At 43.2% G+C, this 27,240-nt stretch overlaps 1 protein-coding gene across 8 annotated transcripts in view; it reads left to right on the forward strand.

The window, feature by feature from the left end:
• LOC147018714 (calcium/calmodulin-dependent protein kinase type II subunit alpha) overlaps positions 1–27,240 on the forward strand; it is a 226,493-nt gene that overhangs the window by 113,846 nt on the left and 85,407 nt on the right. For all 8 annotated transcript variants that reach the window (XR_015062497.1, XR_015062499.1, XM_085898674.1 and 5 more), the window contains 2 exons: positions 23,248–23,350; positions 25,431–25,514. Coding sequence is in view for 6 of the 8 variants with exons in the window: in XM_085898674.1 (XP_085754800.1) it covers positions 23,248–23,350; positions 25,431–25,514 (187 nt within the window). In the remaining 2 variants the exon portion in view is untranslated. The remainder of the gene's footprint in view (positions 1–23,247; positions 23,351–25,430; positions 25,515–27,240) is intronic.

Here is a 27,240-nt window from a genome sequence, read left to right on the forward strand (position 1 = left end):
CACACACACACACACACACACACACACACACACACACACACACACACACACACACACACACACACACACACACACACAGACACACACACACACACACACACACAGACACACAGACAGACGGAAAACCCGACAATAAGGGATATCTAGCGAATCCCAACAGACAGGGGTGAAAACATAACATCTGTCCACCTTCATTGGCAGAGGTAATTATTGGAGATGCTTGTTGAAAAGTTTAAAGGTGTAAATAACCCACAAACACGAAAAAGTGCATTTCATAGGATAATTGAATCCCTGTGAAGTATATCAGGCTATCTCACATCCAGGGCAAAGTTAATTACACTGAATGAATCTTGCAAGGTTAATATAGTATGCCTTTGATGCTAATATGTTTTCAACAAAATGTTTTGAGGCTGATAGTGATTTTTGTCTCGTGGGAGTTGATTGAAATTTTAAATGAGAACTTGAACTTTGAACCCTTTTTTTGTCTTAACTTTTATCATGTTGAATAGCCCAGTTTACTTTTCAGCAACTTAATTGTGTTGCTTAATATCACACTTGCTGATAGGATAACATGTGTATTACATATGGGCATTAAGAGGTCACAAACACCAAATGATGGAAAAGCATGACATTGCATGCCACATTACTCTCATCCAGGTGTAAAAATATAACTGACAAGATGTTTTTACAACAGAACAGAACACAGTCAACCCAGCTTACGCACAAAAAATGCGTGAATTTATTTTCTCAAAATGTGAAACATGGTTGGGCTGGCAGGATGGCCTTGAGGTACACATGTACACACACTGACCTCTAAGCTGTCTAGCCTGGGTTCGCATCCTGACCCAGCTATAAACTGTCATCCTGGTGTTTTATAGGCGCTGTGATTCACCAATGTGTGTGCCGTTCGTCAAATGGACGTTAAACCGGGTGTCTCATCTTCCGGCATTAGTTGGTGGATGTTGAAGATTCCATGATGTCCTTCACGAAGAGTAGGCAAACTATCGTCATCACACTGATCAAATTACAAATTCCTGCCCTGATTTCCTGAGTCAAAGTGGTGGAACCCTACAAGGTTTGAGGCCGAGTAACTGCTTCGGTAGAATCAATGCTTAACACTGGGCGTAGTAGATGATGATGATGATGATGATGAAAAAAGATGAGTTGCAATGTTGAAATTAACTGTGCTCAAAGAAGGTTAAATTATTGGGTCTAGAATCAATGAATCTCCATGACTTCAACACATTTCAAAATTTCCTCGCAGCTAAACAAAGCCAGAGAGAGACACAGAGAGAGAGAGAGAGAGAGAGAGAGAGAGAGAGAGAGAGAGAGAGAGAGAGAGAGAGAGAGAGAGAGAGAGAGAGAGAGAGAGAGAGAGAGAGAGAGAGAGAGAGAGAGAGAGAGAGAGAGAGAGAGAGAGAGAGAGAGAGAGAGAGAGAGAGAGAGAGAGAGAGAGAGAGAGAGAGAGAGAGAGAGAGAGAGAGAGAGAGAGAGAGAGAGAGAGAGAGAGAGAGAGAGAGAGAGAGAGAGACACAGAGAGAGAGAGAGAGAGAGAGAGAGAGAGAGAGAGAGAGAGAGAGAGAGAGAGAGAAAGACAGACAGAGAGAGAGAGAGAGAGATAGAGAGAGAGAGAGAGAGACAGAGACACAGAGAGACAGAGAGAGAGAGAGAGACAGAGACAGAGACAGAGACAGAGACAGAGACAGAGACAGAGACAGAGACAGAGACAGAGACAGAGAGAGAGACAGAGACAGAGACAGAGAGAGAGAGAGAGAGAGAGAGAGAGAGAGAGAGAGAGAGAGAGAGAGAGATAGAGAGAGAGAGAGAGAGAGAGAGAGACAGAGAGAGAGAGAGAGAGAGAGAGAGAGAGAGAGAGAGAGAGAGAGAGAGAGAGAGAGAGAGAGAGACACAGAAAGAGAGAGAGAGAGAGAGAGAGAGAGAGAGAGAGAGAGAGAGAGAGAGAGAGAGAGAGAGAGAGAGAGAGAGAGAGAGAGAGAGAGAGAGAGAGAGAGAGAGAGAGAGAGAGAGAGAGAGAGAGAGAGAGAGAGAGAGAGAGAGAGACACAGAGAGAGAGAGAGAGAGAGACAGAGAGAGAGAGAGAGAGAGAGAGAGAGAGAGAGAGAGAGAGAGAGAGAGAGAGAGAGAGAGAGAGAGAGAGAGAGAGAGAGAGAGAGAGAGAGAGAGAGAGAGAGAGAGAGAGAGAGAGAGAGAGAGAGAGAGAGAGAGAGAGAGAGAGAGAGAGAGAGAGAGAGAGAGAGAGAGAGAGAGAGAGAGAGAGAGAGAGAGAGAGAGAGAGAGAGAGAGAGAGAGAGAGAGAGAGAGAGAGAGAGAGAGAGAGAGAGAGAGAGAGAGAGAGAGAGAGAGAGAGAGAGAGAGAGAGAGAGAGAGAGAGAGAGAGAGAGAGAGAGAGAGAGAGAGAGAGAGACAGAGAGACAGAGACAGAGAGAGAGAGAGAGAGAGAGAGAGAGAGAGAGAGAGAGAGAGAGAGAGAGAGAGAGAGAGAGAGAGAGAGAGAGAGAGAGAGAGAGAGAGAAACAGAAACAGAGAGAGAGAAACAGAAAGAGAGAGAGAGAGAGAGAGACAGGGAGAGAGAGAGAGAGAGAGAGAGAGAGAGAGAGAGAGAGAGAGGGAGAGAGAGAGAGAGAGAGAGAGAGACAGAGAGAGAGAGAGAGAGAGAGAGAGAGAGAGAGAGAGAGAGAGAGAGAGAGACTTTTTTTTTTTTTTTTTGACTTTTATGTCCTTTTATTACAAAAAAGTATAAAAGGTAAAAATTCAATACAACAAAGCAAAGGATTATATACAAGAGTGGAAAAAAGAAGAGAAGAAACCAATTCAATTTTCAAGTAATCGATAAAGCATTGATAACAATTTATACACAAGGAACACCCCCAAAAAAACCATTAGAGAGAGGAGAAGATGATAAGAAGAGAGAAAGCAACACAGGCTCCACACGTACCGCCAGAGACTGAGCAACAGCCCCTTGCGTTTGCACATGCGTGCCAAGCGAGAGAAAGAGAGAGAGAGAGAGACAGAGAGAGAGAGAGAGAGAGAGACACAGACACTTTTGGCCTCTTGATTGTTTGGGATCATGATGTAACAAGAGAAGTTATACCAGTACAAGCAAATGCCTGAGCATTGCCCAACAAAGAAACAAGGTAAATTAAAACTTCAATGTAAGTACACCATCAACAAGTTCACATAAGGATGTGTTCACACACCACTGTTGTGAGAACAGTGTACAATCACTGGAATTAATTTCAAGGTGCACTCGTGCTGTGACCAAGGTTTTAAAGAGATAAACAACATCGGAAACAGAATCACAAACATCTTGAAGTTTGCGTTTCCTTGACATGTATATAGCAAGCTTCGCTTCAGAGGACAAATAATTTGCTAACAGGCACTCGTATTTACGCTGGTGGAAGATGCTAAAACCGTAAACAAAACCACAACAAGTAAAAGTTAGGCCGAGTCCCCGGATAGCACGTGATAAGACTGTAAAAAGGGGTGCCAACCTTGAGCAATCAATAAAAATGTGAAAAATAGTTTCTGTGGCACCGCAGAAGGGACACAATTCTGTGTTATCGGGAGATATACGATGAGATAAAACATTGGATGGTAAAATGTAATGTGCCAGTCGCCACTGCAAATCTCCGGAGCGCTTAGCAGTGGGTGCCTTGTACATAACATGCCAGTTGATCGAAGTAGAATGAGTGGTCTGAAGCATTCTCCCCCAATGTGCTTGTGGTTCCGCAGGTCTATCGGGAACAAGAGTTTTAACACACAAAGCGTAAACAGAAGATTTTTCCATCAATTTAAAGGAGGTGAAACCTTGAAAATGAAGCAAAAGCTCTGGAAAGGGATGTAGGGAAAAAGAAAGGTTAGCTTCTACCTGTGGAATCCATTTCAGATTAGTTTGCTTGAAAAAGCGCAGAATCACAGAAAAGATTCTCCCAATAATTCGAATGGACCTCACTCCAGTGGCCACAGCGACGTCAGCAGCTGGCTTCCACTTATAAGGAGAAGGAGTTCTGAGATCTTTTACCTTCGTACATCCAGCATCAATAAACTTCTGCACAAGAATATAATTGCTGCAGACCCCTTCAAAAATGGGGTTTAAAAAGATAGGCTCATTTAAAAACATTTCCAGGGAGTAGTCATTGTTATTTCGGCGAACAGTGACTGCCTGCCATGCCTTCAGCATGCTTCTATAAAACAGGGGGACTGATGCTATATCAACTTTCTTGGTGTCAATAAGGAACAGTTGCTGATCGTAGCCGAGTTTCCCCGCCTGCCGAAGCAGGCAGTGAGCCAAGGCCTTCCAGGAAACGTCCGTGTACAGCAGTCTGCGAAGCGAAAGGAGGCGAAAAGCCATCACCTTGCTGGTAATAGCAATCAGCCCTTGTCCTCCTTCAGAAACAGGCAGGTTTAACACACCAGGTTGGAGCCAATGCTTTCCTCCCCAAAGGAAGTCAATAAGAATTGATTGTAATTTTTTAAGAAACAAATCTGGGGGCTGCAGTGCTATAAAAACGTGCCAAAGCATTTATGCTGCAAGGTTGTTGATAACAAGGGTTCGGCCCCGATAGGAGAGTTGACAAAGTAAGCCCTTCCACTTTCGTAAACGTCTCTCAGTTTTAATTATTAGAGATTCCCAGTTTTTTAAAATGAAGTTCTCAGTTCCAAGAAAGACGCCTAGGTAAAGAATTCCATCCCTTTCCCATTTAAGTTTCTCGGGAAGAGTCGGAGGAATGGCGCCATTTTGTGGACCAAGATGGAGAGCTCTGCTTTTTCCCCAGTTCACTTTTGTGGAACTTGCCAAACCAAATTCATGAATGCAACGGACCAAGGCTGCGACGTCCTCAATCGAGCGAACGATTGCACAAAGATCATCTGCATAAGCAATCACTTTAAACGGGTTCGCTATTGGTTGAGGAAGGAAACCAAGAAGACGTGCACGCAACCGAACGAGCAAAGGCTCAATCGCAAGAGAGTACAGGAGGCCAGAAAGAGGGCACCCTTGACGAATGCCTCTATTAACCGGGAAAGGGGGACATAAAATGTTGTTAACCTTTAAGAGACTAAAAGTGTTGTTATACAGTAACTGCACATGAGAGATAAAATTTTCCCCAAAACCAAACCCCCGTAAAACAGAGAAAAGATAAAAATGATCAATGGTATCAAAGGCCTTTTCTTGATCTAAGAACACCAACCCGACATTTCTTTGCTCAAGAGAACAGATGTCAATTATATCACGCACAATGAAGATACTGTCATGAATTGTCCTCTTCGGGACACAGTAAGACTGATCTGGGTGTACGATCTCCTCGATTATGGCTTTAAGGCGGTTGGCAAGGGCCTTGGAAAATATTTTGTAGTCTGCACAGAGTAATGAGATGGGACGCCAGTTGTGTGGTTGCTGAAGGTCTCCTTTTTTGGGGATAAGGGCGAGGACAGCCCTCCGGCAGCTTAATGGCAGTGAGCCAGATCGTCGACCGTCGATTATAACCTCAAGTAGTTCTGGTCCGAGGAGGTCCCAAAAGGTTTTATAAAATTCCGCAGGAATTCCATCCAGGCCGGAGGCCTTACCCGAGGGTAGAGTTTGAAGAGCAGCTTGGAGTTCCTCCAAAGTTACTTCCTTGTCCATTTGTAGAACTGCAGATTTTGACAAGGGAGGTAAGGAAGAAGTCAGCACTGTTACCATTTTGTTGTCGATTTTCGGAGCACGATAAAGTTCAGTAAAGTAGTGTCTGAGTGAGGCTCTGACATCTTTTTGATTGTGTGTTATCCTTCCTTCCTTTGTCCTTACTGAAGTTATCTGCTGACTTCTCTTTGTTTGATCTTCCAGTCCAAAAAAGAACTTAGAGGAGGTGTCCAGGTAGCACAAATTCTCCAGTCGGAGACGAATCAGCGCTCCTCTGGCTTGCTTTGCACAAAGTCCAGCAAGAAGAGCTTTTTTCTTCGCCAGCAAGATGGTTGGTTCTTTCATGGTTTGAGGCCAAGAGGTTGGTCTGCAAATATAATATTTCTTTGGCAAGCAAGGATTGAAGGGCAGAGTCATATTTGGTGTGGTAGGCTCCATATTGTTGGCAAAAGGATCTTATTTGCACTTTGACGTTGTCCCACCATTTTCCAAGGCAGGGGAAGGAAGTTTTACGTTGGAGCAAGGCTCTCCAGAACACACCAAAGGCATCGACAAACAGTTGGTCATCCAAGAGGCTTGCGTTGAAGGTCCAGTAGGCAGCACCACGATTCCGAACTGGTTGGTGAATCCGAAGTGCGACCATGTGATGGTCTGAGAAGCCGCTCGGAATAATGTCCATATTGCTCACAACATTTAAAAAGGTACTGTTGATGTAGAAACGGTCCAATCTTGCAAGTGATACGTGGCCTTTTGAACACCGACTCCACGTGTATTGGCGGAGAGAAAGATTGCGGATTCTCCACACATCAACCAGGGAAAACTTGGACAAGGCTCTCAACAAAGGCGCTGCGCTTGCTGGGTGCGGCTCCTCTCCATTACGATCAATGGTGGGGTCCATCGTGCAGTTAAAATCTCCACCCAAGCAGACAAGTCCATCAAAATCAATGTGTACAAGAGACGTTTCTAAGTGTGTGTAAAAGGCGAGTCTCTCCGTGCTATCGCTAGGTGCGTAGACATTCAGTACGGTGTGTTTAAAGCCATTATGCGTGAAGGTGAGTGAAATCAAATACCCTTTGATAATCTCATTAAAAACAACACTGGGACTACAAAAGGAAGGTTGTATACAAACAGCCACCCCAGCCCTTGGGTGTTCCAGACTACTAAAAAACCATTTTCCCCTCATTGTCCTTTGCCATTCACTTGCACAAGAGGAGCTGCATCTTGTTTCTTGCAAAAGCAAAACATCAATGTGATTTGTCTCAACAAACTGTTTAACTTCTGCTTTACGGATGGAGGAGCGTCCCCCATTAATATTTAAACTCGCTATAGAGAAGGCCATAGGCTAACATTGAGTTTGGGTGTGTCAAAAACTTAGTCTCTCTGTGTCTGCAGCTCATTCTTTGCTTTGAGGATGCATTTCCGGAGTCGATAAACTTGTGATTCCGTCACACCAAGCTGTCCGGCTTTGAGGAGCAAAAGCTTCGCAGAGATTATAAAGCCGGATAAGTCAGGGAAAAAGTTTTTAATTTTAACATGTTTCTTGCGAAAGGTGTCATGAAGAAACTTTATGATATCGGCAGGTGGAACACTGGTAACACTCTCCGAATCTTGGGAAACTGGATCATTCCATGCTTCAGCACTGCCGCAAGAAGCAAGTGATGAGTCCCCGTCCGAATCATAATCCGAGTACTGATTGGTGTCCATTACATTATCGTTATGCTCCAAAGATGGAGCTGATGGTTTAATAAGGGAAGCCTCACATTCCGCTTCCAAAGGGGGAGAAGGAGTCGGAGGAGTCGGGGAAGGAAGAGTGGAGGGAGGAGGAGTGGGGGAGGAGGAGTGGGGGAGGAGGAGTGGGGGGAGGTGGAGTAGGGGAGGTGGAGTGGGGGAGGTGGAATAGGGGGAGGTGGAGGGGTGGGAAGAGGAAGAAGATTAGAAGTGGGAGGGGGAGGAGGAGGAGGAGGAGTGGGAGGGTGAAGAAAACGGGGAGGAGGAAGAATACTAATGGAAGGAATGTTATATTCCGCTTGAGATGAACCTGGTGTTTCACTAGTTGAAGCTTTACACCCTGATTCAACCAGGTTTGGAGTAATTGGTGGCTTAGAAACGGTACACATTTCACTGTTGGTCTTTACAGGGAGGGGGGTTACAGTGGATTCGGTGTTAATATCCAAGGTGCCTGTGACTATGGGAGTGGTCACGTGTGCTCCCTGCTGCACAAAACCAATCTCCTCCTCATGTTCACCAACCCCACCGACAAAAAAGTCATCATCCTCTGGAGCAATTACATCAAATCGATTTTTCGTTTTAAAAAGAGCATCTATTGTTGCTTCCAAACACGAGTCATTATTCTTGCCAGCCGGCGCCATCTTTTTTGCACAGCTCGCCGTCACATCTTGACTTTTGTTATCATTTAAATGCTTCAATTTATGTTTCCTTTTTGAAGGAACAACGGTGAAGCTTTCGTCATCCGCGAGGGGGGGATTTACCTCCACTCTCGACGGCCCAGGCAGATTGTTCGAGTTTGAAGCGTCACCAACGTTCCCAACTCTAGATATACCACTATTCGTCTCAATGGGTTCGACCACACTAGATATGCCACTTAATATATTCTTGGGGCAATCACTTTTTAAATGTCCCGATTCACCACAGATAAAACAAGTTGTGGTCTCCGTTGCGATATAAATCTGGTAATTGCGGTTTTTATTTTTTAAAGTCATAACTGCATTGAGCGATTGAGCGTTGTTTTTTAGAATGATATAGCAATGACGTCGGAACGACATGATGTGGCGAACCGAAGCGTCAGAGCGCAGACGAAGTGGAATCATGGAGATTCGTGACACAACTGTGCCAAAAACGCTTAATGCAGCTACAATCTCCTCACTCGAGAAGAAGGGCGGGATGTTAGACAGTGTTAATTTTACCGCCATCGTATCGAGATAACTAACGTTAACGAAGACGTCTGGCGGAACGGATAGACCGGTTTCGACCGCCTGAGCCACGTGTCGCTCCTCCGACAAGAAAACCACGACACGTTGGCTCATTTTCGAAGCAGCGAGAACATTCTCGATTCCTACGAGCTCTCCCAGAGCCATCACCACGTTCTCAACACTAACTCCATCAGGTGGAGTAATTGTCACTCCATTTTTCCGAGTGAGTGACTCGTACACACTATTGTGCAAACGTCCGTTTGCCATAGCTTAAAGCAAAAGAAGAGAAGTTTAAGTTTAACAAAGGAAAACCGTCACAAGCAACCAGCAAGTGGGGTCAAATGAAGTATAAGGGAAAAGAAGAGTATAAGGAAGAAGCTAAACCACCGATAAACGGCAGGCCTATGAAAACAAGGCAGATGAAAAAGTAGGCCCAGAAACCCGAAGGTTTCAAGGAAAACCCACAAAGCACCGACCGTGCGCGCTCTCCTTCTCTCTCTCGTCTCAGCAGGAAGGGAAACAGGGAAAAAAACTCCACAAACACGTACGGGGACACAGAGGGAAACGAAATAGGGACAGGAACAACACGAACACAGCACAGTACTCACAGCTGCACACACAGAGCCGCCATGACGCCACACCCATGCACGACTCACCAACGACCAGCAGGGGTGAGAGAGAGAGAGAGAGAGAGAGAGAGAGAGAGAGAGAGAGAGAGAGAGAGAGAGAGAGAGAGAGAGAGAGAGAGAGAGAGAGAGAGAGAGAGAGAGAGAGAGAGAGAGACAGAGACAGAGACAGAGACAGAGACAGAGACAGAGACAGAGACAGAGACAGACAGCACAGAGAGAGAGATAGAGAGAGAGAGAGAGAGAGAGAGAGAGAGAGAGAGAGAGAGAGATGGATAGAGATGGAGAGAGAGAGAGAGAGAGAGTAAGAGAGAGAGAGAGAGAGAGAGAGAGAGAGAGAGAGAGAGAGAGAGAGAGACAGAGAGACAGACAGAGAGAGAGAGAGAGAGAGAGAGAGAGAGAGAGAGAGAGAGAGAGAGAGAGAGAGAGAGAGAGAGAGAGAGAGAGACAGACAGAGAGAGAGAGAGACAGACAGAGAGAGAGACAGACAGACAGACAGACAGAGAGAGAGAGAGAGAGAGAGAGAGAGAGAGAGAGAGAGAGAGAGAGAGAGAGAGAGAGAGAGAGAGAGAGAGAGAGAGAGAGAGAGAGAGAGAGAGAGAGAGAGAGAGAGAGAGAGAGAGAGAGAGAGAGAGAGAGAGAGAGAGAGAGAGAGAGAGAGAGAGAGAGAGAGAGAGAGAGAGAGAGAGAGAGAGAGAGAGAGAGAGAGAGAGAGAGAGAGACACACAGACAGAGAGAGAGACACAGACATAGAGACAGAGACGGAGACAGATAATCTCTGTTATAGGCCAAATAAATATGAAGCGAATCATTTTCTACTGTCTTTCGTCAAAATATGTACAACAATGAAAAAAGAAATCGCGAGTCATGAAATATATGAGAGAGATTGGAGGGAAGAGGATGGAGGGAAGAGAGGGGTTGAAAATCTGGCATATGTGACACCAAGTTTAACATCAATCTGAGCACACACATTGATGAATCACCCTGCCTGTGAAATGACGAGAGGACAGTTTATAGTTGGGTCAGGATTCGAATGCAGGTCCGGTAACTTGGTAACTTGGAACACATGTGTGTTACCTCTCGGCCATCGTGTTCATCCTGTTGCTTTTAATCCTCTAATTTATTTAGCCTTCCTAACTCCTCAGCTTTATATATTTTAACGCTTTATATATTTTACACAGACACGAACGCTTCAGAGCATGAAAAGGGACAAAAACTAAAAATTACTGAAATCATCAATTTGTTGTTCTGCCCAACCCCCCTCCACCTAACCCCCCAAATCATCCCACAGCCACACACCATAACAGATCATGCAATGCTTCTTGGTAAACAACATTAATTGTGGTCCTGCTCTGAGGAAGCAGAAGGTAAAGATTGTCAACACTGCCAACTCTGGTGCATGCGACATGGAGTTGCCCAAGTGAAAACACCGGTGTTTTCAGATTCAGGCCGACTACTTTCAGTGTCTGTCCTTGGCTTTTGTTAATACTCATAGCGAAACGTGGGCGTATGGGGAATTGAAGCCGCTTCAATTCGAAAGGAAGGTCCAATGGCATGAAAGGGATTTTTGGGATGAATACGTATTCACCTTTTGCCTTTCCAGTCATTATGGTGGCTTCCAAGATGTGAGCCATCATTCTTTTGATTACAAGTCTGATTCTGTTGCAGAGCTTTGGTGGGTCTAAGTTTCGCAATAGCATAATTGGCGTTCCTTCTTTCAACACCAGGTTGTGTTGTGGAATTCTGGGAATCTCCAGTGAATTAAGGCATTTGACTGGGTAATTGACCACTTGGTCCAGGTCAGACACTCTATCAAGTGATTTGTGGCGTTTTTGTTCCCCAGAAAACATTTGGTGCAATTTGTAGTTGATGGAGTTAACCGTTTTGTTCTTCGGGACAAGGATTGCCCTTTCATAAAGCCATTTGTGGTCGCCATAGTGGATCTGTATGTTTGAAAAGATTTTGGCCATCAACTGCTCTTCTGAGTTCAACAAGTTACCAAAAACAATATGAATGTGTCCATCAGTTATATTAACTGGAATCTGTCCATTACCAAGTTGGAGAAGCTGATGAGCAAAGTGTTGTGATGTCTCGTCAGCATGAAGATGGACTTGCGTATTCGTCTTGAGTTCAAGTCTCGTCACATGCTGCCACAGATAGGAGGCCTTGAGACATGCATTGACCACATCTGTTTTTGTTCCTCGAGGAATAACTGGCAACGTTTGCCTGATATCACCAGACATCATGATGGTTAATCTTCCCGTGAGTCTTTTTTTCAGTACGGAGGTCCTGCAGAGTGCGATCGAGGGTTTCAAAGGCACGTTTGTGGGACATGGTTGACTCATCCCAAACAATGAGGTGGCATTGGCGTAGCAGCTTGGCTTTGGCACTTGCCATCCCAATATTGCAAGTGGGAGTTTCGTCGTGGGCAAGGTTAAGCGACAGTTTGAACGCTAAGTGTGCAGTTTGTCCTTCTTCAAGCAAAGTGGCAGCAATGCCACTCAAAGCAACTGCCAGAGCAACCGTTTTCCTTTGTCATAATTTGGCAAACAGAAGGTTTGTCACAAACGTTTTTTTCCAGTCCCTCCTGGAGCATCAAGGAAGAAGAGCTTTCCTTCTTCATTTTCCATGCTTTCCATGATCTTTGTCAATGTAATGTTTTGATCATGAACCAACATTGGTTCATTTCTTTCAACAAACTCCGATAGCTCTTTGACATTGTAATTTGTTTCTCAAAGCAGCTCTTGAGCAACACCGTTCTCTGCATTCCGGTCTGGCACAGGAAGTCCAAAGTTTGACACATCTGTTGCTCCCAGTGCAACGAGTTGATCCTCCAATCTCATGAGAGCCTCATTGAAGATGGCATCATTGTCGATGATGTCTTGTTGTGGATTCTGCTTCTGCACTTTCAACAAAATGTCTTCTGCCATGATCTCTTTGTGTTTTTCCCAAAGTTTGGATAGGACTTGAGAGGCCACATGTCTGAAGCATAATCGCAAAAAGTTGTCACAGTTGGACAGGCATTTGAGTTTCGGCAGCTTCTTCAAGTGTTGCATCCCAATGCCTATCATCTTCCAATAGGGCATGGAGATGGCAAGCTTCACGGTAAGTCTTGCAGACTCTCCCTTCAAAGGTGTGGAGATCTTGAAAATCGGTTGGCCTTTTGACAGTGTGAGGAGCATGCGCAAGTAGAAACACTCATAATTGTTAGGGTGACCTGTATGGACCCTTCCAATCAGGTCAGGTATGGGAGCATGTGCCAGAACAGCGCGTCGCTGCGTCCACTTTCCGCCGGTACTCCAGGGGCCTCCGTCTGGCCATCCCCCAGGCAGATTCCAGGCCCATCCCCATCTCCTTGAGATGATGGTCAACCTGCTGCAACCATGAGGCACGTGGTCGGCCCACTGGCCTCCTCCACTCATGAGACTCCCTCGCTGAGAGAATCTGGTGAGCAGGATCAGCGTCAGGAAAACGAGCCACATGTCCATACAGCTGCAACTGACGCTCACGGACTATGCAGGTAACAAATTTCATCCGAGTCTCTCTCAGCAACCGCTCGTTGGACACAAAATCCGACCAGCGATAGCCAAGGATTCTCCGAAGACACCTGGTACCAAAGGAATTAAGTCTCCGTCTCAGATCCTTGGTCAGAGTCCAAGTCTCGCACCCATAGAGCAAGACTGGAAGTACCAAGGACCTGAAGACTTGGACTTTCGTCCTCCCGCACAGGTACCGGCAGCGCCACACCCCATGATCCAGTGAATCCATGACTCCCCAGGCCCGACGCAGACGTCTATTGACCTCTGACTCGTAGCCAGCAGAGACATGAATATCACTGCCAAGGTAAGTGAATCTCTCCACGACCTCAACATCCTCACCACAAACAGACACAGACAGGACAGCAGCATCCAAGATGTCACCGAAAGCCTGGATCTTAGTTTTGACCCAAGAAACCCATAATCCCAGCAGCTCCGACTCCTCATTCAGCACCTCGAGGGCCCCCAAGAGGATGTCTAAAGCCTCCGCAAAGATGACTGCATCATCTGCAAAATCAAGGTCCGAGATCTTGACATTCCCAAACGATGCACCGCAACTTGATCTCTCTGACATCCTCCCTAAAATCCAGTCCATACAAGTGCTGAAAAGTGTGGGGGCAAGTACACATCCCTGACGAACTCCAGTAACAACTGAAAATAAGTCAGAGATGGTACCACCACACTTCACAGCACTCTCAGTACCAGAGTAGAGTTCAGACATCAGATCGATCAGTTTTGGTGGCACCCCACGGAGACCAAGAATCCTCCAGAGGACATCCCGATTCACTGAATCGAACGCTTTACAGAGATCAACATAGGCTGCAAGCAGCCCCTGCCGAAACTCTCGTCTGCGTTCGGTGAGGACACGAAGGGCAAGGATACGGTCAATCGTTGACCTCTTTGGTGTAAAGCCTGACTGCTCTGGACGCTGATGCTCAAGCAGATGGTGGCGAACCCTATCAAGAATTATCCGAGCAAAGACCTTGCCCGGCACTGAGAGCAGCATCACCCCTCGGTAGTTGTTGCAGTCTTGGCGATCACCCTTCCCTTTCCAGAGAGGGACAACAAGGCCCCTCTTCCAGTCAGTTGGGATGATGCCTGTGTTCCAGGCAGAGCACAAAACTGCATGCAACGACACGAGTGCAGCATTTCCACCAGCCTTGAGAAGTTCGGCATGGATGCCACAGATCCCTGGAGCTTTGCCCCGTTTCAACTGGTTCACCGCAGCCCGTGTTTCCACAAGCGAAGGTGGACCACAGTTGATTCGAGGGTCAGCAACAGGGATTGTAACAACCTTGACGTCCAACTCGACAGCTGGGGGATCAGCCTGGTACAACCGCTCAAAGTAACCAGCCCAGCGGGCCTTCACTTCAGACTCCTCTGTCAAGAGCCTACCACTCTCTGCTCTAACTGCAGTGCTCCGAGGGATGGGCTTGGATGAACGTAATGCGCGAATTTCCCTGTAAGCGGGACGAGAATCACCTGTCCACAGGTGATGCTCTACCCCCTCACAGATTCCTCGCACATAGGCCTCCTTGTCCACCCTCAGTGCACGTACAGTTTTACGCCTCAGCTCCCTGAACAGCTCAGCTCTGCCATTCAGCCTGGCCCTGCGACTCTGGTCAACGGTATCTAGTGACCCTTGAGAGACAAAATTCTTCTTTGCCCTGCGGTGAGCTCCAAGACATCCACCGGCAACATCAAGGACGGTGGTCTTGAAGGCGCTCCACAACTCTTCAGGACCCCCCAAAGCACCCAGACCCCCCAAGTGTCCACTCAGCCTGTTCGCAAACTCCTCAGCTACTCTCTCATCCCTGAGCTTGGCAACATCCAGCCTAGGCTGGGATGGTACCATTCTCCAGGATTTAAGGTGCAGCTTTAGAGTTGCTACAACAAGCCTGTGGTCAGTATTGAGGAACTGAGCACTCTGGTAGACCCTGCAGTTCTGGATAATCCTCCAGCGACCGTCAATGAGGACATGGTCAATCTCCTTTGCCACACCGCCAGCGTTGGAATACCAAGTCCAGCAATGAGCTTGTGGGCGCTGAAACCATGAACCAGCCACCCTAAGTCCATGACTTCTTGCAAAGTCAAGGAACTTAGTGCTATTCTGGTTCATAGTTCCTGACCCATGGGGACCAACACACACCTCATAACCATCCCTATCAGTTCCAGTCGATGCATTGAAATCCCCCAAGACTAGAAGTGTGTCTCGTCTGGGGCACTGATCAACCACAGACTCGAGTGTGGCGTAGAATGCATCCTTCACGGTGAGATCACTCGCCTCAGTCGGAGCATAAACAGAGACCAGGGAAATGACACTGAAGGAGTGACGAATCCTTAATCTCATAATACACTCGTTGACCGGTGTTACCTCAATTATCATTGGGGTCAGCTTATTGGACACAGCTACAGCAACTCCTTGGGTATGGTAACCATCAGAGCGACCAGACCAATAGTAGGTGTAACCACCCACCATTATCTCGCCGCAATCTGGTCTCCGAACCTCAGAGAGAGCTGCAATCCCGATGTCCAAACGCTTGAGCTCAGATGATAACAGAGACAGGTGATCATCCTCTCTTAGGTTAGGACATTCCAGGCACCCACCCGAAGGGACCGCCTCAGGTTCACCCAAGGAGACCGCCGTCTGGTGGACGACACCTCAGCACCACTCCGACACACTCTCCCGCAATCTGACCCAGGGATGTTACCCCGTGGTTTCCCTCCTATCATCAAAGATTGGGGGTCTCGAAGGCTTTGCCCCAATCCCGTCATCCGGTGAGCTGCCCTGCGAAGGGAAGCTGCACAGGAGGTACTCCCACGGAGTGGGTTTTCAGATTTTTTTGCGTTTTTGCGTTTTGCGGAATGAAGGGTTTTACGGTGGCCGGAGTGCAAATCCTGCCACCAACCTCCTAATAAGAAGTAACCCAACTGCAGGAGGACATCCGCAGACACAGTTGGGCACTAGATATGGATGGCCGTTGGCTCACAAGGAGCTCCTCCGCCCTTTGACAGGTTTTGTTTTTAATCCTGCTGGGTGTCCATATCCAAACACCCTCCTCACCAGAAAACCTGGTGGGGGAGATGGTTTAGTCGCCGACAACCCGACCATGGAACAGGTTAGTACAGGTTTACATGGTACCTGTAGCAGGTCACAGATCGAACCTGACCTGACGGGATCACTTGATGGCATCACTTGATCACATTTCTGGTGACTGTCAACTTATTTTTCCTGCTTCCTTCTTTGCCATCATTATTTTCGAATGTGTGGTTTGTGGTGTTGTCTCCAATCTTTGTCTGACATTTTCCTCAGTGAAGTGGACACGCTGTCCGTTCTCAAGATGAACTGCAAGTTTTACCACAGTTGGATTGCGCTCATGAATGTGGAAGTTCAAAATTCTCCATAATGCCTCATTACTGCTTATATATCGACCCATCTGATATCTTTCCACTTCATCTGTTCCTGCTCGTCATCATCCAGTCCAAATATGGCCATATCGCTACTTCCGTGGACATATTTTCAGATATATTTGATTGCTTTGATTGAATTGCAATATTCCACGTTCAAGTATGCCTTGAAAATTCTTGACAGGAGGGGACTGTATGGGACCACCCAGCAATTGTCCACTTCAATTTCTTGGCCTCCACAAATGTTGAGCCGAGCTGCGTGCCTGCCATCATCTGGTTTCGTTTTCTGTAGGCAGGATAGCCACCAACTCCTGTTTGTGTTTCCTGTATGAAGTTCTTCGGGAAGTTCTTGGTGCAGGTATTGCCTTTCATGCATGGAGATGATTGGTTTAGATGACCACCTGGTCCATGAATCATGTGACTCTTGACATTGGCAAATAGCTCAGAGTCTACTTCTGGGTCAGGGAGCTCTGTGCGGATGAGGTCGTCAATTTATTCTGCTTTGATCTTTTTCCGTCACCCAGATGAGGTTGTGTGAATGTGACAGGCCTGTTTTTGCCACTCAATTGTGAAGAAATAGCACTGCACTTGACTCAAAATGTTGCAGTCTTTCAAGAGATGCATTAGTTTGCTCTGTTTCTGATGGAACACTCTTCCAAGCAGGTCATGACAATGTTGTGCTGTTTGACCTTGAATAAGCTAATCTTTTACCTCTGCCCAGGCAGGATTGCAGGTGAAGGTAACAAAAAGGTCAGGGCTTCCAAACTATCTGACATAAGTCATGGCATCCTGAATACGTTCATGCATGTACCTAGGTGAGCCAGTGAAAGGTGAAGGCAGAATGATGTGCTGACCAATGTTGCTTGCATTATTGTCATGATTGAGTTAATCTCTCAGATGAACGTAGCTTTCTGCATGCAATATCTGTTGATTATGTCAAATGAAGAGCAGCCTCTCACTTTCAATCGTAGCATACAAACTGGTGAAATAAATCTTTGCATCGCAGAAGGTGGTTAAAATCATTTTATCGCACCATCATGCGGTAAGCACAGAAATCAGAGGCGCTTACTTTTTTTGAACGGTTTGACTGTCCAATGGAAGTTGTTGAATGAGAAAGTTGTACCCCATCTTCTCCCTGGCAGAAGATCAGTGGATACTACAAAGCATCATAGCTTCAATGAGTGTCAGCAATTCTGTTGATTTGCTTGTCATGTTGCTGAAGCACTATATCGCGAGGGCCATGTTCAGTACCCACCATAATGATTTCCACTTCACTTGTGGTTGGGGCGTTGAAGCTTCGTTCATGGTGACCAACTGGTGTCTTGTCAGCCCTGATGACAATTTTGTAAACTGGTGACTCAAAATGTTCCATGGCATACTTAAAGCTTTGCACATAATTGTTTGAGTTGTGCAACATTTCTTGCAGAGCTGTGAAGATTTCATTTTTCAGTCCAGGTATTTTGCGGCATTGTTGCTGAGCCTGTCACTCAGTATCTCCAACAAAGTATACTTGTGGGAATTTTGGAGATTCATGTTAGTAGGCCTGTAGGCCTGTTAGTAGGCCCTTCCCCAAAATAATTGGCTTCCTTTATGTTTGTAATCGATACCAAAATGCTTTTATTGCATGTGCTGAAAATCAAGGTGGTGGCAAATATTTATGAAATTTGTGATCAACGAAAACATCAAGTTCGTTAAAATTTAAAGAGTGCTCGTCAAGCTTGTTAAAACTATCAGTGTATAGACTGCAGATTTAGAGACTTTAAAGGAAAACTTTGTTGTACGTATGTTGGTGATTACCTGTCAAAAACATGCATATAAAAGAGTAGCCTGGGGACAAGAACTTTTTGTGGAATGAAGTGATTAAGAATGACATCCTGCAATGTCTGTACATATCCTAAAGAATTATACTCTGAAGACATGAAAGCTTTCACCCAGAAGGGACAATTGCACATCCAAAGCTGGAGAATATCTGAAAAAGTCGGGCAAAGTACCATTCATCTGCATCTGAGTAAATTGGGATGTATATATGACCAACTAAAGGCAGATTATCATCAACACAGTGGCTGACAGGATGGCCTATAGGTATGTTCACTTGCCTCTGAGCTGTCTTGCTTGGGTTTGAATCTTGGCACAGATATAAACTGTCATCTTGGTGCTTCACAGGCAGGGTGATTCATCAATGTGTGTGCCATCTCTCAGATGGATGTTAAATGGGTGTCCCATCTGCTGGCATTAGTCGGTGGATGTTAAAGATCGCATGGTGTCCTTTTGAAGAGTAGGTGAGCTATTTCCGGCACCATGAACAATTTTCAATTTCCTGCCTGTTTGGAGAACATTGCAACAGTTATACAGACTTGCCCTCTGCCAATGGTGCTACACCACAGCCTTGTGCTGCATACAAAATAAGAAGAATCATCCTACTGCATATGGGTAAATATGGTGGACCATTTGATCATGATCATATTTTTTTAGTAATGTGGTTGTAATTTTTTTTTAATTTTCTTTGATTGCCTGTGACACAATGCTTTTTTGTTGTTGTTGCAGGTATTAAATATAATGGGACAATTTTACATGGAGCAGCGCATCCTTATTTTTGACACGTACATTGACACAAAGTCACTGAAGACAGTGCAGAGAGCATTTCAGAGGGGATTTCCAGCATCTCCTGTATCTGTTTACAAAATAATAACGGCATTTTTGCAAAAGATGAAAGATACTGATCATTACAAAACGAAAATAAGGGCTGTTCGGGATAGCATGTTATTGTTCGCCTCTCAGAGACTTGAAGCTGTACGGCAATGCGTGGAGATAAATCCATGTAATCAACAAGATGACTCTCAGCTGAAACAGGAATCAGTCACCCATAAGTGCGACGAATACTGAAGAAGACATTGGGCTTTTTCCGAACAAAATTCAGCTTTTCCGGGCACTTGATGAAATGATAAAGAAGATGGTATGAATTATGTAACTGCTTATCTGAAGCACAGCAAAATGAAGACCTCAGTATCGATGACATGATTTCCTCTGATGAGTGTCATGTTTGCATTAATTTGATGACGAATAACCAAAATTGCAGATTTTGGGGATTTGAAACGCCACAAGAACATGAAGCGGCATCACTTCATTCTCCGAAAATAACCGTCTGTTGTAGATTGGGTTAGTTACTAGTAATCTACGGTCCATATTTTGTTGAATACCTCAATCCTGAAATGGCAATAACTGTGACATCAGATCATTATCTTCACATGACGAAGACTTACAGGGTGAGAAGTAATGAAAATCTGTGGTTTCAACAAGTTTGAACCACATCCCAAACTTCAAATGAATGTCTCGTTTGGTTGAAGGAAAATTTTCCAAATCGCCTTATCAGTCACAGAACTAATCATTCCCGTGGCTCTCCATATTCCCTGCCTTGTCACCGCTGGATTATTTTTTTTATGGAGACTAGTCAAAGAGATTGCTTTTTGTTGAAACCAACCACAATTGCTGATTACCCTCGCTGGAGGAGAGGGTATTGCATTTGGGTCCATTTGTTTGTTTGTCTGTCTGTCTGTCTGTTTAACCACACTGAACTTTGGTGTTTTTATCTGCAACTACTTGTCGGATTGAGATGAAATTTTCATCATAGGAGCGACTACTCATGTAGAATGTTTTATTGATAATTATGACATCATAGATCACGTAATGTGGCAGTCATGTTGGAAAAAGGGAAAATCTTTGGACCTCTATCTCCGAAATCTCACGGAGGAAAAAATTAAAACTTGTCACATGGAAAGTACCCATCATGGGGAATAAGTGTGATTATCTTATGATGACATAGGTGCCTTCGTTATGACGTCATGATTACATATGTAGAACGCTACATTTGATCAGCATGAAGAATTTTGAGAGTCATTTTGGGATAAAATGGTCCACAGAAAAAAATTTGATGATGTCATTGGTCACATGATTCGGCAGCCATATTGTTTTTTTGGTTTTTTAAACCTTCAAAAACCTTCTTCTCTGAAGTGGCTGAACACTTCGATGGGAAACTACACCGATGATCACCAATCCATGAGAAACAAAAGGTTCACACATATGATGTCATAGGTCACATAGTTTGGCAACTACAGTAGACTAGGTCCCGAATTTATCTCATGTTAAATCCCTTTGAATAAAGGGTCATCCCTCTGTAAGTCGTCATCTCTAAGTCGTCACTTCGTCTAAGTCGTCAGATGTTGTCCATTCCCACGTAATGGAAACTCAAGTAAATTACCACTCCTAACTCGTCACACGGAACTGCTGCCTCATGAGAAGCCCGATTTCATGGAATCGTGATGCTCGCTCATTGGTGTACACCGCCAGTGATAGGCTATTTATAACTGCGTACACACGTTGATCGCACTGCGGGCAGGACAATGGTGACTAAGCGTAAGCTTACAACTAAAACCTACCACGAAAAATACGACATTATCCAGTTTTGCGAGGCAAATCCACTGATGAAGAAAACAGACATAGCTGAGAAGTTGGACATCAAACGGCAGACATTGAATGATATCTTGAAGAATAAGGGCAAGATATTTGGACAAGTGGAGAAGATCGTGAGGCCGGTGGGAAGTGTGAAATGCGTGAAATGTGTGTCCTTTGAAGATGTCGATGACGCGCTCATCATCTGGTTTCGGCAAATGTCGGCTCAGCCAAATATTTGGTTTCGGCCGATTCAGCCGATTCGGCCAAATATTCGCCGATACTGTCTTTCGGTGGAGGATTGCCCAGCCAACATCATGGAATACAATGACCGGTTTGAATCCTTTCTCATGCACCAGATGCCCAAGAGTTTGAGGCAGTCAAACATAATGGATTACTTCGCGAAGAAGTAAAGGATCGATCGAGCTTAGTGTTGAAGTCCGATCATGGTTTTATATTGGCTTGTTTCGTACATTACCACACTCACTTACACATAGGCATTGAGTGGTAATCATCACCACGATGACTGTGTGTCATGTAATTTGTCACCATACCATCACCGATGGTATACGAGTTGTCTTACAGAGTTGTTCATTATCTTTACTTTTGATAAACTGATTCATGAATTCCATCATTGCTTAATCACTTTCCAACTCACCAATTCACCCCCACCTATGCCCCGAGGATTGTGTTTTTCTTTTGGTACAATAGCCGGCTCTCACACATATGTGTTCAGCCACGCGCGACTTCATCCTTCACCCCACAGTCATCATGAATGTTCGCATACGCGTAAGTCATCACATTTCTAAGTCGTCACTTTTTTCTCGGTCCCGATGGTGACGACTTACGCCTTGTCTACTGTATATTGGATTTACCCTAAAACCTATAAAAATCTTCTTCTCCAGAACGGCTGGACGGATCGAGGGGAAACTTCACACAAATGTTCTCCAAGCCTTTGGGACACCATGGTATTCACGAATAATTGACGTCACATGGTCTGGCAGCCATATTGGATTTAGCAAAAATCTTTAAAAAATTATTTTTTCTGAAAACGCTTCATCAATTGACGTGAACCTTCACAATTATGATCTAGTAGTAATGGGAAATATATGTTTTAAATGTCAACCTGGTTGGACGCATGGTCTGGCAGCCAGAATTTTTTTATTTAACTTTATTTTATTTTTTGAATAAGGCTCACTTGGCTGTGCCTTGATGGGTTTGAGGATAGATTAGCAGCTGAAATGCAAATCCTACCCAGGTTCCTTCTGATGACTTCATCTTTGCTTTTTGATTGGTTGGGTTCCTTCTGATTACTCCAATGCAGGACTGTACCTCATTGGTCTTCCATTTGATATGAATTGAATTTATTTTAATCCCATTCTTAATTCAATTGAACAATAATAAATGCCATGGGTCATGGTCAGACATGCGATCAAAGCAGGGATGCATCAAAGCGGGGAGTCTTGGTGCCCGGTCATCACTGCCAGCAGTTATAAAGTGGCAGTTCTAGTTATGTCTGTAATTAATTATGGAACACATCAGTACACAAACACCACACAAAATATACGACACAAAACAAGTCCTGGCGATGGTCTGCAATCTCTGATTGCTCTTTTTCTTGTTTGAAATATGCACTTATTCAGAATATCTTGGAAGTTATGCAAGACACTTCAGAAAATGATGTGTAACCTGTTGCTGCCTGTAAGTAAATATATTGGATAAAAGGGAGGGAGGTCAAATTGAACACTTGGTTGAAGTATTGGAACTTCAGGGTTATACAATATTTAACATAAAGGCAAAACAAATTAAACAAATACCACGAACCTTTTAAGATACCTCAAATGGTAGTTGATCTAGCGTGACTAAAAGAGGAGTTAATGTTTTGGATTTAACCCCCCTCCCCCCCCCCCCGATCAGACCAAAGAAAGAAGGCCTTCCAATTATTAGAAAGAAGGCCATTTATTATATTATTTTCTTCATTTGTTGTGTCGATGGGTTAAGCCCAAAATGTTAACTCCTCTTTTATTCACAGCAGATCAACTACCATTTGAGGTATTTTAAAAGGTTAGTGGTATTTGTTTTATTTGTCTTGCCTTCCTTTGCCACCCCTGCAGACTGATAATTTTGTGCTGAATTTAGCGAGCATATTCTTTATTTCACATAAAATTTCTTTCATATCTGTCACTGGTGTTGTTACGATTTTTTTTTATTGACCTTTTTATTATGTTTTTTATTTTGTTTTTTTTTATTGACCTTTTTATGATGTACTGTTTTTGACCTTTTTATTGTTTTTTATTTTCTGTTTATTGACCTATTTATTATATATTTTATGTTTTATTGCCCACCCTGCACAACAAAATGCAAACCGGGACATAAACTGCCATGTGAGCTGTGAAATAATCTGATGGCAAAACAAAATGGTCGAAACCCAGAGTTCTGCAGATTGTCATGATCCCAAGACTTTACATATTGTACTGATGCACTCTTTCGGCCAATTATATTGTGTATAGCTCTTATTTGTTTGTATCACTGATGTATTCATCAGTGCTCACAATTAGGTGTGTGATAATGGCTACTCACAGGAAAACAATACAGAATTGTTTTATTCCCTCCTGTCACTCTTTTCATAATATTCTTCTTTATCACCTTCCCTACCCCAGCCAGAGAATCTGCTGCTTGCTAGCAAATGTAAAGGAGCAGCTGTTAAACTGGCAGACTTTGGCCTTGCGATTGAGGTGCAGGGAGAACAGCAGGCTTGGTTTGGTATGATTTGTGTTTTCTGGACTTTCAATTCACCACTTACTATCCATTTCTTTCTCAATCTATGTTTCCTTAACTTTCCTTATTTCTCTGTTACTGCTTCCTCTATGATATATATATATATATATATATATATATATATATATATATATATATATATATATATATATATATATATATATACTGTATATATAGTAAGTGTCCAGTAGGAAAGTTATTAATCGAAACACAAAAACAAAATAAATAATTGTAATTGTAATATGAAACCAAAAGCACTTTGAAGGGATTTCCATGAGCTCTTAAGGATGATATACCAACACTTTTTATAAAAGGAAAAATCAAATCTGTCTTTCCGTATCGTAAATAATAATCAGTGTGACCATTTTTTTCCTTGAGAACTGCCTCAACTACATTTGGGATTGATTTAATGAGTTTATGGATTATGTTTGAGTCAATCTTCTCTGGCTGGGGTAGTTGGAATGCACTCCAGAGCACATTCAAACTGCTCACATCCATTTTTGGCTTCCTCTCAAATGTATTCACCCTTCAATTATTTTGTTAAGACAAAGTGTCAGTTAATAATAACTATCATAAACTAGATTTCTGTGATATGCCTGGTGTTGGCTTAATGGTTAGGGTGGTGGGCTTAGGATCCTTGGGTCCTGAGTTCAAATCCTGCTTGGCTGTTGAATTAATACCAGGTGGGGTTGACTCAGCTTGTCATCCTTCTGAGGTCAGCAAAATGAGTACCAGCTTGCTGGGATGATCGAGCCATTTGAGTATCCTACGTTGGAGTGGTGATCCATCCAGGATTGTGCCCAACAGCCCAGGAAACTGCTTCGGCAGCACCAACGCTCTGCACAGAGTACTGTCCCAATGAAATGGAATCGAATATCTGTGGTCACAAAGCTATCACCATGGGAGGCTTACCCTTGTTGATCGCCTGCGACTTAGTCATGATCAAATGATGGCATATTTTATTCAGTCCACGATATGACTTTGACATTCAACATTTTAGCGATTGAGTGTAAATTAAGAAAATGTGTCTCCATCTACAATCTATCCATAAAACTCAATATCATGAAAATCAGAGGTCAATTATTAAAGTTGTGAAAAAAGATGGTTTTGCTCATTAGGTCACAATCCCAAAAAATTAGGTTGAGGACATGTTACAAATATGACGTGCATAACTTCAGTGCAGATCCACTATTATGATGAAAAAACATGTTGGAAGGACAAGCAGCCTTTGAGATTCTGCATTGACAAAATTGTGCGATGACAAAAAATGAATTATTTTCCTTTCATCAGTGACTACATTATTTTTTTCAGACCACCATTTGACCTTGACCTTTAACTTGGAGGGGTATAATGTAAAAAATTAAGCATAAATGCAACTTTCTCGAGGATATAAATGCAACTTTCTCTGGAGGGCAATTTCATTCCAATTGGACAAACCTTAGTCAAGTTAGGGTGAAAAATGTTAAAATGTCTTTAATTGGGTCATGACCCCAAAATTAGGTCAAGGTCAAAAATTATGTCACCACCACATATTATTGATGCAAAATGTAATTCTGAAAGTTCCAGCCAGCTCCGAGATACAGCTCGGAAATTGATACAGCTCAGAAATTGGGAATGTTGGGAGTGCAGGAAGAAAAAAAGAAAATATTTTTTATTTTTTCAAAATGGTGCTTTCGTACTCCAAGAGGTCTATGAAACTCTGTGGTACCATTAAAATTGGGGGTCACTAATTGTTGAAAATAGACCTACAATAGGTACGTATGAGCCCCCCTATCTTATAAGGGGAGAGTTAATGAAAGAATATGGTGACATATCTTCAATACTCTGACAAATATATTATATATATATATATATATATATATATATATATATATATATATATATATATATATATACATACATATATATGTACTACCGTTTATTGGATCAGGCATCATAAGGATTAAGTCACTAGTTATCATGCCGTTTTTCTGTGAGGTCATCTGAAGTTGATCCCTTTACATGGGAATTTTATGTACATTGTCTGATACTTAATATTCTTGTATCTTTCCCCATTTATCCTTAGGTTTTGCTGGTACTCCTGGTTACCTGTCCCCTGAGGTATTAAGGAAAGATCCGTATGGAAAGCCAGTGGACATGTGGGCTTGTGGTATGTGAAAATTATATGAAGAGTATTTTTTAGGAAGTGCTGATTGATATATGCATGGAGCTTTTCAATGCTTTAAAGGTGCTGAGTGGAACGAGTACAAAATAGTTTCTCTGTTTTGTTCAAAGAGCATAATAATGTGGGAGCTCATGGTCCATTTTATAAATCCCTTTCACACATTGGTCTATATACCGTAAATTATCATAAATGCACGAAGGGGACCCCCATGCACAATAAATGACTGGTTGTCACTTTCTAGAAGTGTGGACTACCAAACTACGACATATTCTACCAATTATGGAACTTGCGTTTTTCGAGACTTTTTCGATTTACCCCTAAATTCAATAACTCCACTGATAATGATACAAAACACCTGCTATTTGTGTCAAATGGCCGTAATTATTAGACTAACTCAAATCATGAAACAATATTTTAATATCTCATAATTTACTATCAGAATCCAAAATCTTTAAAAAGTGTCAGAAATTGCATTTCTTTTTCGCTGTCAGGATCCAATATAATTGCTTATAACTAACCGCATGCATGTTCCATAATGACTCTTGATATCGCAAAACAATCCTTTGTTATTACTGAATATAATAACATCAAACACTTGTGAAATATTATAAGTCATAAAATATTGGCAAACAAAAATGTAAGGTATTACCCCTTTATTTTTCAAAAACCACAAAATGTTCAAAAATTACCTATATTTTTATTTTGTTTATCCGAAATATATTATAAACTCGTATAAAAGCCTGATAAAAATGACGGGTTGGAATTATTTTATTAGAAATATTCAGACTGGAAGATATGATGTTTTGTTGCAAGAAAATGCGTTATTTTAAAACACTATATGTACAAATGTCACCCTATTTTCTTTATCTTCTGGGACCTTTCATTTAGAGGGTACAGCCTCATGAGTGTGCCAAAGCCTGAAGCCTCGGCTTAGCATCAGATATGATTATATCTTCTTTATTTATGAGACATCACATGTATGTAAATGAACACTCATTTTACTCTGCGTATGTTACACATCACATGTAGCGAATTTCACCTCCCTGCACCTTATATTTATTGTTTTTTTTTTTAAAACACTTCTGTACACTGCCATTGAGGCCTGGTTGAAAGTCACCGTCTACATTTCCAAAAGAAGAGACATAATTCTCTTTCATGCAAAACGTTTTTCGAGGTTTTTTCATCCTGAAAAACTAGGTTGTGGTGAATACACAGTCATGTGAAAAGATTGGCCTTTAAACCTCTTCTTAAATAGTCGTTTTGAAGGGGGACAGACATCACACAAAGAAACACACAAACACACATTGTGTTTTATATGGTAGATAATGTTGTCTTATTTGTTTTGGATAATTGTGCCTGTATCTGCAGGAAACTAAATCACAGTGTTTACACAAATTCTCTCCATCATAATGTGTATGTATAGCTGTAGCCTTAGTCTTCATCAGATTCTTCCTTGTCAAACATATTGTGGTTATTGTTGAGGCACTCTTTTCTTCAACCACAAGCAGCACCACATGGTAGATTGTCTTTTCGACATGTGCAGCGTAGTGACACATTTGTTTGTTTTACATGCACATGTCAATAACTCTGTGCAGGTGAATTGTAAAGTTCTCAGGTCATGAGTTTATGGTGTAGGGAATGACTGATTTCATCATAGTCCCATCCACAGTGCCTTAGTATATTGTTTTAATATTGTACAGTAGTTATACTC

The sequence above is a fragment of the Eptatretus burgeri genome, chromosome 10 (assembly GCF_056783735.1).
Source record: "Eptatretus burgeri isolate ZD-2024b chromosome 10, Ebu_testis_v1, whole genome shotgun sequence".
Taxonomy (NCBI): domain Eukaryota; kingdom Metazoa; phylum Chordata; class Myxini; order Myxiniformes; family Myxinidae; genus Eptatretus; species Eptatretus burgeri.